Source organism: Pan troglodytes, chromosome 1 (genome assembly GCF_028858775.2).
Source record: "Pan troglodytes isolate AG18354 chromosome 1, NHGRI_mPanTro3-v2.0_pri, whole genome shotgun sequence".
NCBI classification, from domain to species: domain Eukaryota; kingdom Metazoa; phylum Chordata; class Mammalia; order Primates; family Hominidae; genus Pan; species Pan troglodytes.
This window is the reverse complement of record NC_072398.2, coordinates 26,372,729-26,387,497: the sequence shown is the minus strand read 5'-3', so window position 1 is coordinate 26,387,497 and position 14,769 is coordinate 26,372,729. Positions and strand designations below refer to the sequence as shown.

General features: G+C 39.4%; 1 protein-coding gene across 1 annotated transcript in view; it reads right to left on the bottom strand.

The window, feature by feature from the left end:
* Nucleotides 1-14,769, bottom strand: part of AIDA (axin interactor, dorsalization associated) — a 44,476-nt gene that overhangs the window by 26,717 nt on the left and 2,990 nt on the right. The window contains exon 2 of the mRNA XM_001173160.6: nt 8,110-8,179. Coding sequence (XP_001173160.1) covers nt 8,110-8,179 — 70 coding nt within the window. The remainder of the gene's footprint in view (nt 1-8,109; nt 8,180-14,769) is intronic.

The window sequence follows — 14,769 nt, the reverse complement described above, 5'->3', positions numbered from 1 at the left end:
AGTAAAGTTGAGAGAAGGGGGCTGTCATTCTGAGGTGGACCTTCAATAAACAGCTGAGGAATCTGTGATTACTTTAGCAGTAATTACACAGAAGGGATTTTTTTGTGTTTTGGTTTTCTCTACCTCTTTCAGATCTGCCCTTTAAGAAGACCATTGTGGCCGGGCGTGGTAGCTCACGCCTGTAATCCCAGCACTTTGGGAGTCCAAGGCAGGCGGATCACTTGAGGTTGGGGGTTCAAGACCAGCCTGGCCAACATGGCGAAACTCTGTCTCTACTAAAAATACAAAATTAGCCAGGTATGGTTGCGCATGCCTGTAGTCCCAGCTACTGGGAAGGCTGAGGCGGGAGAATCGCTTAAACCTGGGAGGCGGAGGTTGCAGTGAGCTGAAATCATGCCACTGCACTCCAGCCTGGGTAACAGAGTGAGATTCCATCTCAAAAAAAAAGAAGACTATTGTGATAAAAGTATACATAGGTTGAAGTAGGAAAGGGCAAAGACTAAAGGCAACATCAATCAGGTTATTTCAATTGTGCAGGTAAATAGTAATCAGAACAAAAATATGAATAACTAGGGTAGAAATTAAAGGGAGATTCATATAAGAAACATATATCAGGGCAGGCAGCTAATTATGCCCATCAAGGCTTTTAAGTCCTTCCAAAAGAGATACTTCTTAAGTTTTTATTAGGAATAAATCCAGATCATAAAAGTATTTATGCACAATGTCTGCAATGCCTGCACAATGAAATATTCTGGGAAGGAAAAAAGCATGTTTTTCTAAATGTATTGATAACTTGCAAAAGTTTAGTAAATTGGACTCAGTGGTTTTCTCTTTTATCAATTTTCTTTGGAAGGTGAATAAGGAGCAAATTGGAGTAACAAGTGCCATCCTGGCCCCTAGCACTTATGCAAGTGGGCACTATACAACTACCACATCTACAATAAACGGCGATACAACAACTCACAAAATAAACCACTACTGAGCAAGATACGACTCGATGCCGAAGAACAAGTGACAATATTGAACCATTTCCACAATCTCTAAAAATTAGTTTTAATCCCAATACAAGAGTTTAGAAGATGTCCAATTTTATTCTGAAAACTTACATTTAAAGATTACATTTGAAAATTACATTTATATGTGGCAACTGCAAAAGATTTCACGATATTCACAGATTTATTCACTCTCTCAAACAACTGTTGCATAGAAACCAGCAAATAGTCTTTTCTACGTAGAATCCAATATCCTCAAATTATTGTTATTCAAACACGCCACTCAATTCTAACAAAACTAGTAAATAATTCTAAACATAAATATAATAGTAATAGTAATGGCTAACAACTACTGAGCACTTACTAAGTGACAGGCTCTCCTAAGTGATTTACAAACAGTAATTCTTTTAATCCTCACTATAACTCTATGAGTTAGATACAACCATTTTAAAAGTGTGAAAACTGAAGCACAGAGAGGTTAAGTAACTTGCCCTAGGCATCAATGCCTTCTCCCATCCAAGTATTAATCAGGGCCAACCCTGCTTAGCTTCTGAGATCATACAAGATTGGGAGCATTCAGGGTGGTATGGTGGCAGACCAGCAATGCCTTCTATGCAATATAGCAATATATATAATAAAGCAATATTTTTATATCAATACCATTTAGCTATACTTTTATGTTCTTTGAAAACAGATTTTTAAAAAGAATTTTGTCTGTATTAAGTGAGATATGTCAATTACTAAGTCTTTTAAAGCATTACTTTCTTTTCCTTTCTTTACTGTAAAATCCATGTGATTTCATGCTTTTAACATTTAAGGTAAAATGTTGTAGTTTAACAACTATGAGTCCACCAATAAACTATTTTAAATTTAAACATTTCTTGAAGCAGAAGCAACAGGTGTTTTTTGTTTGTTTTTGTTTTTTTTTTAATATACGGAGTCTCACTCTGTTGCCCAGGCTGGTGTGCAGTGGCACAGTCTCAGCTTACTGCAACCTCCGCCTCCCAGGCTCAAGCGATTCTCCTGCCTCAGCCTCTCGAGTAGCTGGGATTACAGGCATCCACCACCGCGCCCGGCTAATTTCTGTATTTTTATTAGAGACAGGGTTTCACCATGTTGGCCAGGCTGGTCTCGAACTCCTGACCTCAGGTGATCCACCTGCCTCGTCCTCCCAAAGTAGTGGGATTACAGGCATGAGCCACTGTGCCTGGCTGCAACAGTTTTTAATACAGAAATCGACTGAACTATGGCAAAATACCTCCATAGGCATTATTCATAACTATTTTAAGGAACCACACCCAACCTCAGTATTAAAAAAGGAGTGGAACACTCATTTCAGCTATAGCATTAACTTCTAAAACATTTAGAATGTATTGATATCAAAATCAAGCGCTTGCTACTGTAATTGTTTCACTTTTCTTAGAAACAGATGACTCAGAAAAATGATTAAGAAGCACAAGTTCACATGTGTCAGAGTATATGTACTGACAATTAAGACTTGAATTATTAGCACTCAAATTAACTGCTCATATCCAATATGGTATAAATTGGAAAATGCTTTCATTTTCAAAATATTGGCTATTAATTGTCATTGCTAGGAAAATTGACAGCTCAAAAGATCAGTTAAAGGAAAAGATGGAATAGAAATGGACAATTAAAGAGCTAAGTTAATTTTGCTAAAACGTATTCAATCTATGTAAGAAAAAATAGGTTTAAAAAATACACATAAAGTAGAATATTCTCACTTAATCCAGACTTAATTTTTTAGATTCAAACAGCCAGTAATCTACTGTCCAGCTGGGAGCTGGAGGTGGTGGGGGTAGAACTGAGGGGGAAGAGATGAGGGTAAGGGTGGAAAGGAGAGCATTATAAAATATAAAACAAGCATATAGTGCTGGAATTCTCATTACCACCAAATTTGACTCAAGACAGGGAAACGCTTTCTAAGCATCATGAGACAGGATATTCTATTCTGTCCAGAAACTTACTTGAGAAAATCTACTACACCAAAGTCAGGAATTCAGTGGAATGAAAGCTTTTGGCAGCTATTCATTGGTTACCAAACCCAGTTGTTATAATGACAACACTATCAGGAACTGAAATGAAAGCTAAGTGAACTAATCATAAAAGAAGACCAAATAAGTATCATGAACTTTATTTTACACCAGAAATCGCTGAGAATATTAAGAATTTAAAAAATGAAGTTTTCATACTATTTATCACCAATTAATAAAGTTTAGAGATCAGTAGTTCTGCTTTAGAGCTTGTTAGACTTAAAATAAATATCGTGAAAATGAATGTAAGTTACTCTCTCAAAAATGAGAATTTATCTAAAAAACAGAATTAATCGTCTTAAATAACAATCATATGTGAATAAATATCAACAACCTAAGACACAGAATAGCATTTATTCATCAATTTTTTTTTTTCTTTTGAGACGCAGTTTCACTCTTGTTGCCCAGGCTGGGGTGCAGTGGTGTGATTTCGGCTCACTGCAACCTCTGCCTCCCAGATTCAAGCGATTCTCCTGCCTAAACCTCCCAAGTAGCTGGGATTACAAGCATGTCTGACCACGCCCAGCTAATTTTGTATTTTTAGTAGAGACGGGGTTTCTCCGTGTTGGGCAGGCTGGTCTCGAATTCCAGACCTCAGGTGATCCGCCCGCCTCAGCCTCCCAAAGTGCTGGGATTACAGGCATGAGCCACCACGCCTGGCCCATCAAATATTTTTAAGGGCTCACTGTGCGCTAGACAGTAACAAGTTTCATAAAGAAAGCACTTTAAAAATATGTTTTGTGTTTGTTTGTTTTGAGACAGAGTCTAGCTCTGTCGCCCAGGGTGGAGTACAGTGGCAGGATCTTGGTTCACTGCAAGCTCCGCCTCCCAGGTTCATGCCATTGTTCTGCCTCAGCCTCCCGAGTAGCTGGGACTACAGGTGCCCGCCACCACGCCTGGCTAATTTTTTGTATTTTCAGTAGAGACGGGGTTTCACCGTGTTAGCCAGGACAGTCTCGATCTCCTGACCTCATGATCTGCCTCACTCGGCCTCCCAAAGTGCTGCGATTACAGGCGTGAGACACCCCGTCTGGCCAAAGTATGTTTTGTTTTGTTTTTTAAATTTTCTTTCAAAGTTGTGCAAACTATTGAACGGTTGGCATAATTCTAAGATTTGCCATTGCTACAAAAACACTAAAAATAGTAAAAGCATAAAAATTCCAATTAAAAATAAAAAGCATAAACAATTTTGCTTAGCATAATGTAAAGAACATTTTCCATTTTCCTCTTTTGAAGAAAACACAATTGAGTTTTTTCTCCTTTGGCTTGCATGCTAGGCATTTAATTAATTTTGCAGATCCAACAGTTTATATCAAAATTTCCCATAATATGTTTCAGAACACTGGACTCAATGAAATGTTCTTTGAAGGGAGACGGAGACTTCCAAAAGCAAATAAATTTTAAAATACTACTTGCCCAAACTCTTTAAAATATTAAACGTACACATGTGCATACTAAAGGTCCCGAGAAGTCACAAACTCTATCTGTTCAAATAACATCTATTAATTTTTCAGAACCAATGTTCCCCAGAATACACCTGGAAGATCTGTTTTCTAATCATTTATTAACTTAGAGCCTCTGATAACTTATTCCCTATGTGACATTGCAATAAGGCCTACATGTCAGTATGACTTTTTTTGGCCCGCTGTGAATGTTTTGCTTGCATTTTTAAATAAAATTAAACTTTTTTTTTTTTTTTTTTTGAGACGAGTCTCGCTCTGTCGCCCAGGCTGGAGTGCAGTGGTGCGATCTCGGCTCACTGCAAGCTCCGCCTCCCGGGTTCATGCCATTCTCCTGCCTCAGCCTCCCGAGTAGCTGGGACTACAGGTGCCCGCCACCATGCTGGCTAATTTTTTGTATTTTTAGTAGAGACGGGGTTTCACCGTGAATTCGATCTCCTGACCTCGTGATCTGCCCACCTCGGCCTCCCAAAGTGCTAGGATTACAGGCGTGAGCCACCGCGTCCGGCTAAGAAAATTAAACTTTTAAAGGCATACAAATTGCCTTATATTCACAATGTAGTATACAGTGATTTGGGGTTCCTTATCCAAGTCCAAAGAATAGGCAGGCAGGCACAAGCTCTCTCTGTAGTCTCAACTGGCAGCCACAAATGCCTCCTAGGCAGGTATCATAAATAATAAATGCCTCAGAAATCAGGCCTCCAGTAAAGAAGGAAGGGCAGAACACTTCAAAGTAGAGGACATGAGAAGATTCAGGGATACTCTGAAGATCATTTAGAGTTTTCTAGTCCCTCATTTCATACATAAGAAAAGTAAGGCCACAGCCAGAGCAAGAGCAAGACTCCCAATCTTCTGACTCCAAATCTCAGCTCTCTCGTCTAGGTCATGCTGCCTCCTGGTCCTTTTGGGGTACAAGATCTGTGGGTCGGGCCGGGCGCGGTGGCTCACGCCTGTAATCCCAGCACTCTGGGAGGCCGAGATGGGCGGATCACGAGGTCAGGAGATCGAGACCATCCTGGGTAACACGTGAAACCCCATCTCTACTAAAAATACAAAAAATTAGCTGGGCGCGGTGGCGGGCGTCTTAGTCTCAGCTACTCGGGAGGCTGAGGCAGGAGAATGGCGTGAACCCGGGAGGCGGAGCTTGCAGTGAGCCGAGATAGCACCACTGCACTCTGGCCTGGGTGACAGAGCAAGACTCCGTCTCAAAAAAAAAAAAAGATCTGTGGGTCTTTGCAACCAAAGATAAGCTGAAAAAAGACAGTGGCCATGTGGCTGCTAAGGAATAGCTATACATTTTAAACTAAATAGCTTTATCAAACACCAGCTTCAGCCTTAGAAAGTTGAAGAAAATTAAGAAAAAGTTAATTTTTTCTCATCAGTCTAATCATTATACGATAGGCTCATTTCTTGATTTTTTTTTGGGGGGCGGGGGGGACAGGGTCTCACTGTGTCGCCCAGGCTGGAGTGCAGTGGCATGATCTCAGCTCACTGCAATCTCCGCCTCCCAAGTTCAGGTGATCCTCCCACCTCAGCCTCCCAAGTAGCTGGAACTACAGGCTTACACCACCACGCCTACCTAATTTTTGTATTTTCAGTAGAGATGGGGTTTCACCATGTTGCCCAGGCTGGTCTTGAACTCCTGGGCTGAAACAATCTTCCCAACTCGACCTCCCAAATTGCTAAGATTACAGGCATGTGGCACCATGCCCAGTGGTATTTTTCTTTAAATATAATTTTTGGTGTGTTTTAGGTCAAATCACTTTATATTTGAGGTCATTTGGCTCAGAAGTCCTATACCTCAGCAATATATGTTGGAAACAGGATGCAAGTAACTCAAACAGGTGATTAAAGATTAAACATTTTTTAATTCCTTAAGTTTTCATTCTGTTTCCATATTCATAACACATTCTGATAGCTATTAATTTATATATGTGGCTATCTGTGATTCTGTTTATCAAAATTTAGGTACTGTAACTCCCAATTCTGTGATGCCAGCTGATCATTTCCTAATCAATTCCTAGAGAAATTTCAGATTTTACAGAGGCTCCTTTCCTTAAGCAAATCAGTAATTTCCGCTGTGGTCATTATTTTCCAGGGCTAAAATCCTAAGACTCCTAATATCTATTGTGTATATTAGGAGCTACTAAGAAAACAAATTTTCTTTTTTTAAAAATTTATTTATTTTCAAGACAAGAGTCTTGCTCTGGCTGTCGCGCAGGCTGGAGTGCAGTGGTGCTATCTCAGCTCACTGCAACCTCTGCCTCCCAGGTTCAAGTGATTCTCTTGCCTCAGCCTCCCTTGTAGCTGGGATTACAGGCACACACCACTACACTCGGCTAATTTTTGTATTTTTAGTAGAGACGGGGTTTTACCATATTGGCCAGGCTGGTCTCGAACTCCTGACCTCAAGTGATCTGCCCGCCTCGGCCTCCCAAAGTGCTGGGATTACAGGCGTAAGCTACCACACCCAGCCAAAAAAAAAAAAAAAAATTCTTTTAAATTGTAGTGATTTTTGTTTTTTAAATACAAAATAAAAAAGTACATTAGATAAAGTAGATCCTAAATATTTTTAAAATGCAAATATACAAACTTGTGTAAGAAATGTGGCTAACCCTAATCTTTAGGGGCTTCTTCTTCCCAAACTCCTATAAATAAGAGTCAAATGAACGTAGATGAATAGACTAAAATGGATGTTGTTAGGCTTACCGTAAAAGTGTGGAAAAATCATTACCACTCCCTTTGTACATTCCCTTTGTAAAGAATAAGAGCAAATTATGTTGCCATAGTTTTCACACTGTCTTTTCTTAAGAGATGGGGGATAGACTGACACTTTTTTTTTTCATTATCTACAAGATTAAACATTGACTTAACACTAGATACTCTGAGCCAAGAGAAAATGGGAGTTGTTTCCTCCCATTCCTTCTCACTCTTTTAAAGCTTCAGTCGCCCATTTTTCATAATCACTAACAGTTTAGAAACTCAACTTGACACACAAAAAATTTAATTCAAGGAGAAAAGGCACGATTGAAACATTTTGCAACCTTACGCATTTATTGTGCAGATGGATTTTTATGCCAAATTCTTGACTTGAACTAATTTTTTTCAGTGGAGAGGTGTTTTGGTTTGTCTTGGTCTTCTGTTTTTTGTGTGTATTTGTTTGTTCTGAGAGAAGGTAGACAGGAGTTAGGAAAGTTCAGAATCAAGTAAGTGTTGGGGTGGAATGCAATTACCCACAATCTTTCTATTTTCCCAAGGACTCTAGACACACTCCAGTCTCTGGGTTTCCCCAGTCTTCACCAAAGTGTGGACTGGGTTCTCCCCCTCTTCAGCGAAAGCATGAATGGTCTCCACTAAAGTTAAGCAAAGTTAAGCAAAGCCTAAATGGCTGAGTACAACAATTGTATTGTTTTAAATTGATAAGTCATATGCTATCTCTAAATAATCACTTAATGTTAGGCAAAGCATAATCAATATCATTCTTTTTACTTAAGTATAACAATTTTTGTTTTTGTTTTGTTGTTTTTTGTTTTGCTTAATGAACTAAAAGACAAAACACTTTTTGTTTGGAATCTGATATATCTAGAGATTATTTTATGGTACCTTTTGTTCTTCTGTGAATTCAGAATTATTGTGTTGAGCTTGGGCCTCCTTTTGTAGATGTCTTGCTAATCTGTAAGAAGAAAACATATTCTTTAGAATGGAAGAAAAGCAAACTACTGCAACAAAGTGTAACAATTTAAAGCTTTTTAACATGTGAAGTACGATTATTGTCCTGTTTTTAAAATACAAATCTACATTGAGAACCAAATTCTTCTCAAAAAAAAAAAAAACTCTTTATACAATGATGATGAAAATAAGATACAATACTTTTCATACCATTTCACTGGGACAAACTTCAGCTCTAGGCAGTAAAAACAGAGCTGGAAAGAATCTCAAAGGGCATCTAATCCAACTTTCTTTAGTATGCATGACTTTCTTCTATAATAAGCCAATAAGTAGTTGTCCAGATTCTGCTTAAACACTTCCAGGGAGCACCAGTGATTATACCAACCAGAGATACTTTATCAGTCTGTCATTAATTTGGTAGTAAAATTAGTCCTAATCCAAATTACAGCAATGACAAAGTGGTAATAATCCATCCTACTATAAATATATACTTTTGAAAACATGTTTTCATGGAAAATAAAGCAAATTCTCCACCAATCAGCAACAGAAATCATTGTCCAATTATCATTATACTTAAAAATAACAGCTAGGCCTTGCATGAGTTTTTAGTGGATGGATCTATATTATTAGTCCAAGCTCAACAATAAGGACCCAAAGTTATTTCTGAGACAGCAAAAAACTTGTATAGTTTAGTTTGTAAAAGTCAACCCTCTTACAAACTAAACTATAAAACTATGGTTTCAACTATAAAAAGACCAATTTTGGACAAAGGATTTGAATAGATAGTTCTCCAAAGAAGACATAATAAAATGGTCAATAAGCACATGAAAAGATGATCAACATTACTAGTCATTATGAAAACACAGATCAAAATCACAATGAGCTATCACTTCATACCCACTAGAATGAGTACAATTTTTTAAAAAATGGAACTGCATCCTTATGGGGGAAAGAGAGAGAAGACAACAGGTACTGACAGGATGTGAAAAACTGGAACCCTCAGATATTGCTGGTGGGAATGTAAAATGGCACCAGCCACTGTGGAAAACAATTTGGCCATTCCTCAAAAAGTTAAATATAGACTTACTGTATGACCCAGCAATTTCAAAATCCTAGGTATATATCCAAGAGAACTGAAAACCACGTTTACACACAAAAAAACTGAACACAAATGTACAGCCAAAAAGTGAAAACTACCAAAATGTCCATCAACTGATGAATGGCTAAACAAAATGTGGTATATCCATTCAATGGAAAATTATTCAGTCAAAAAGAGGAATGAAGTACTACTAACATGTGTAACACAGATGAACTTCAAAAACATTATGCTAAATGAAGAAAGCCAGATGCAAAAGATTATACGTTATATGATTCCATTTATATGAAATGTCCAGACTAGATCAATCCACAGAGACAAAAAGCAGATTAGTGGTTGCCAGGAGATGAGGGAACTGGGAGTAACTGATACCAAGTATGGAGTTTCTTTCGGGAGTGATGGGAATGTTCAGGAATTAGACAGTGGAAATGGTTGTACAACACTGTGAATACACTAAAAACCATGGAATTGTACGCTTTAAACTGGTAAGTTTCATGTGATGTGATATTTATCTCAATTTTAAAAAAATATACGAGAAAAAACTGGCATAAGAATTTGAAAATTAAACTCCCAAGCATACTATGTACTATTCTGGGTGGGCAATAGGAACAGGAATACAAAGGGTAGCAAGTGCTAGATTTTCTACCAAGCCAACTGCAGGAAATAGTTTATGTTTCCAAATAAAATGTACTAGATGGGAGTTCTATGCAATCATGTCTTTAAAGATAAGGCATAAAGTACCTTATTCTTGATGGCCTCTATCCAATTTATGAAAGGTTTGCATCCTCCTTAACATAAGGCAAGAATTAGCTTCAAAAAAACTTAATATTTGCAAGATAGCTCCACTGTGTTACTTAGTTGAACTGCTTCTATTCATTTATTTCTTTTCTCCCAAAGCTGGAAGCCTCATAATATTTTCCCTAAAATGTCATTCATAGACTCACTTTTTGTGGATTCTATACAGGAGAAGGTACAAATAGAAACAACATAGCCATTGTCTTTGTTCTGTACTTGGTTTCTTTTCTAACTCTTACTGGCCTACCACCTACATGGAGTACTCCCGAGGAATCTATACACTGTATCCTTAACAACATCAACTATACATCCCTGAACTCAGGGAAGTTACAGTGTGGAATGAGTTTCTTTGAGTAATTCTACACATAATTTGCAGTGGTGGCCATCAACCTAAGCAGAATCACTGTCAGAAGGGTGTAATTCTACACTCCTGTTCAAACGCTAATTGGCAATAGGGAAAGGAAGGATGCTTGATTCAAAAGGAATCTTGCATAAAAGTTATGCAAGGCCAGGCAGAGTGGCTCACACCTGTAATCCCAGCACTTTGGGAGGCCAAGTGGGTGGATCACCTGAGGTGAGGAGTTCGAGACCAGCCTAGCCAACATGGTGAAACCCCTGTCTCTACTAAAAATATGAAAATTAGCAGGGCGTGGTGGCTGGCACCTGTAATCCCAGCTACTGTGGAGGCTGAGGCAGGAGAATCGCTTGAACCCGGGAGGCAAAGGGTGCAGTGAGCCAAGATCGCACCACTGCACTCCAGCCTGAGTAACAAGACCAAAACTCCAACAAAAAAAAATGCACAAAAGAATCGGAGGAAATATTTGCAAATCATATATCTGATAAAAGACTGTATCCAGAATATATAAAGATCACTTAGAATTCAATAGATAAAAGACAGGAAACTCAATTTTAAAATGCGTAAAAGATTTGAAAAGATAGTTAAAAAAATTTACAGAAGGAAAGGAAGCATACAAAAAGACACTCAACTTTATTAGTCACTAAAGAAATGCAGATTAAAACCACAGTGAGGTATGTATTATACACCCGCTAGAATGGCTATAATCCAAAAGACAATAACAAATGCTGGTGATATGAAGAGACTGGAACCCTCCTGCACTGCTGGTACAAATATAAAATGATACACCCAGTTTGGAGAATTATTTGGCAGTTTCTTTATAAAGTTACACATAAATTTATCATATGATCCAGTAATTCCACTCCTAGGCATCTACCCAAGAAAAATGAAAATATATGTCCATGCAAAGACTTGCATTTGAATGTTCAGGGCAGTATTACTAATAACAGTCCAAAAGTAGAAACAATCCAAATGTCCACCAACTAGTGAAAGGATACACCAAATATGGTATATCCATAAAAGGTAGTATTACACACCAATTAAAAAAAAAAAAGCAATGACACATGCTACAACATAGATGAAACTTAAAAACATTAATTACGCTAAATGAAAGAAGTCAGATGCAAAAGATCACACCCGGCATGTAATCCGGGTGGCTCATGCCTGTAATCCCAGCACTTTGGGAGGCTGAGGCAGGTGGATCACTTGAGGTGAGGAGTTCGAGACCAGCCTGGCCAACATGGTGAAACCCTGTCTCTACAAAAAAATACAAAAATTAGCCAGGCGTGGTGATGTGCACCTGTAATCCCAGCTACTCGGGAGGCTGAGGCACAAAAATCATGGAGGTTGCAGTGAGCCTAGATCATCCCCCTGCACTCCGCCCAGGGTAACAGAGTGAGACTGCGCCTCAAAAAAAAAAAAAAAAAAAAAAATCACATACTGCATGATTCAAATTTCGTGAAATGTCTGGAAAAGACAAATCTATAGAGACAAAATGTAGATCAGTGGTAGTCTGTTGCTAGAGTGGGAATATGATATGGAGTGACTGCAAATGAACACTAGGTGTCTTGTGGGGGTGATGGAAATTTTCTAAAATCTGTAACGATGGTTGCACATCTTGGTAAATTTCACTAAAAAATCATTAAATTGTACATGTAAAATAGATGAATTTCATGTACATAAATTATACCTCAATAAAGTTGTCTGTAAAATAACTTTTTTTTTGAGACAGGAGGAAAAAAAAAAAACTTGCGCAGGCTGGAGTGCAGTGGCATGATCTTGGCTCACTGCAACCTCTGTCTCCCGGGCTCAAGCAATCCTCCCACCTCAGCCTCCTGAGTAGCTGAGACCACAGGCGTGTACCACCACACCAGGCTAATTTTTGTGTGTTTTGTAGAGACTGGGTTTTGCCATGTTGCCAAGGCTGGTCTTGAACTCCTGAACCCATCTAAGGCCTCCCAAAGTGCTGGGATTACAGGCATGAGCCACCGCACCCAGCCATAAAAAGAACTTTTTAAGCCGACATGAAAAATTAATTTTCTATATCCACAAATAAGTATACCATTTTAAGACAAAGTGACACCTGATTTTGTCCACTGAGGGAAATCTACACGTTCTGAATATTAGATGAGCAAATAAAAGTTGACATTCTATTAGGAAAAGTGAAATAAACCTGTCAAATATTCTTCTCTAGAGACTCATCTCACCCTACAAAGGTACCTACAAGTAAAACGGGACTATTCTCAAGGGAGAGTTTTAAACATACCTTAAGCACATACACAAGTAACTCCTGGAAACCCCACAGCATTCTGTGACATAGAAATTCGTGCTTCTCAAACCATCTGTAGCAAAGGATCACTTTTTCCCTAAATTTGTTCTAGACTAATACTTTTGTGAAATACAATTTCAAAAATATCATGAGGATGTCAAATTGCTATAAAGTTTCCACATGCTCTCAATTTCTTTCCTTATCTTACTGCACAGCAGTAACAGTTTACAGACCATCACCAATCTGTGGACCACACTTTAAGTAGCAGAGACATAAAGCACAGCAAAAATGACAAGTGGGGCCGGGCCTGGTGGCTCATGCCTGTAATCCCAGCACTTTGGGAGGCCAAGGCAGGCAGATCACTTGAGGTCAGGAGTTCGAGACCAGCCTGGCCAACATGGTGAAACCCCGTCTCTACTAAAAATAAAAAAAAATTAGCCAGGTGTGGTGGCACGCACCTGTAGTCCCAGCTACTCAGGAGGCTGAGGCAGGAGAATCACTTGAACCTGGGAAGTGGAGGTTGCAGTGAGCCGAAATCGCACCACTGCACTCCAGCCTGGGCGACAGAGTGAGAATCCATCTCAAAAAAAAATGACAAGTGGCCATTATCCAGTCTTCAGACTCATTGATTCACTTAGCAGATATTTATTGGTTTTTTTAAGACGAGTCTCGCTCCGTCACCCAGGCTGGAGTGCAGTGGCACGATCTCCCCTCACTGCAACCTCCACTTCCTGGGTTCGAGCGATTCTTGTGCCTCAGCCTCCCGAGCAGCTGGGACTACAGGCACACGCCACCACGCCCGGCTAATGTTTTTGTATTTTTAGTAGAGAGGGGGTTTCGTCATGTTGGCCGGGATGGTCTTGAACTCCTGACCTCAAGTGATCTGCCCGCCTCAGCCTCCCAGTGCTAGGATGACAGGCGTGAGCCACCACACCCAACCAGTTAGCAGATATTTATTGAGTATCCATGTGCTAGATAAATATCTCAGGATTGATCCTGTGAAATGTCTGATTCTGAGCAACAGTTTCTGTGCCACTCTACCATAAGTTAGGGGCCACATATCCCCAGATAGCTAAATGCAGTTATTTTTAATTGATCATCTAATACTTTGGATGCCTATTTTAGTCTTGATAGAATTCATTTAAATCTTCCAATAGTATTTTGGCATCAACTCCTTAATGCTCCCATAGCATACTCCTAAATTCATCCATTCAATAGAATAATCACATAATATCTAAACAAACAATGATGTGTGGATAGCCTAGTACTACTCTGGACACTAAGTATACAGTAGAGAACAAAACAGACACCGCCCCAACACCCTGCAACATACGCCCATACTTTACCCTCAAAGAGCTTACATTACAGTGGGGAAAGACAGTAAACAAAACAAAACAAATACAGAAAATGTATTTTCAACTGTAGCCGGGCACGGTGGCTCATGCCGGTAATCTCAGCACTCTGGGAGGCTGAGGTGGGTGTGGATCACGAGGTCAAGAGTTCAAGACCAGCCTGGCCAAGATGGTGAAACCTGGTCTCTACTAAAAATACAAAAATTAGTTGGACGTGGTGGTGCACGCCTGTAATCTCAGCTACTCAGGAGGCTGAGGCAGGAGAATTGCTTGAACCCGGGAGGCACAGGTTGCAGTGAGCCGAGATCGCGCCACTGCACTCCAGCCTGGGCGACAGAGCAAGACTGTCTCAGAAAAAACAAAACAAACAAAAAAAGAAAATATATTTTCGATTGTGGTAAGTACCATGGAAAAAAATGAAAAAAATGAAGCAGGATGGGGAGCAGGAGGTGTGAAACTGAGATAGAGGCAGTGGGGGTGGACAAGAGACTTTGCAATTTTAAACAGGGTGGCCAGAGACAGCCTCATTGAGGATATTTGAACAAAGACCTGAAGGAGGTGACAAAGTGACCCAAACAGATAATGGGGGGAAAAGTGCCCCAGAAAAAAAATACAAGAGCCCTAAGGCAGAACTATGTTCCAGGAAATAGCAAAGAATGTGGGAGCACTTACTCTTTTCATACTTCCGTAATTGCAACACCCAGTTACTCTAAAATCTTCCATTGGA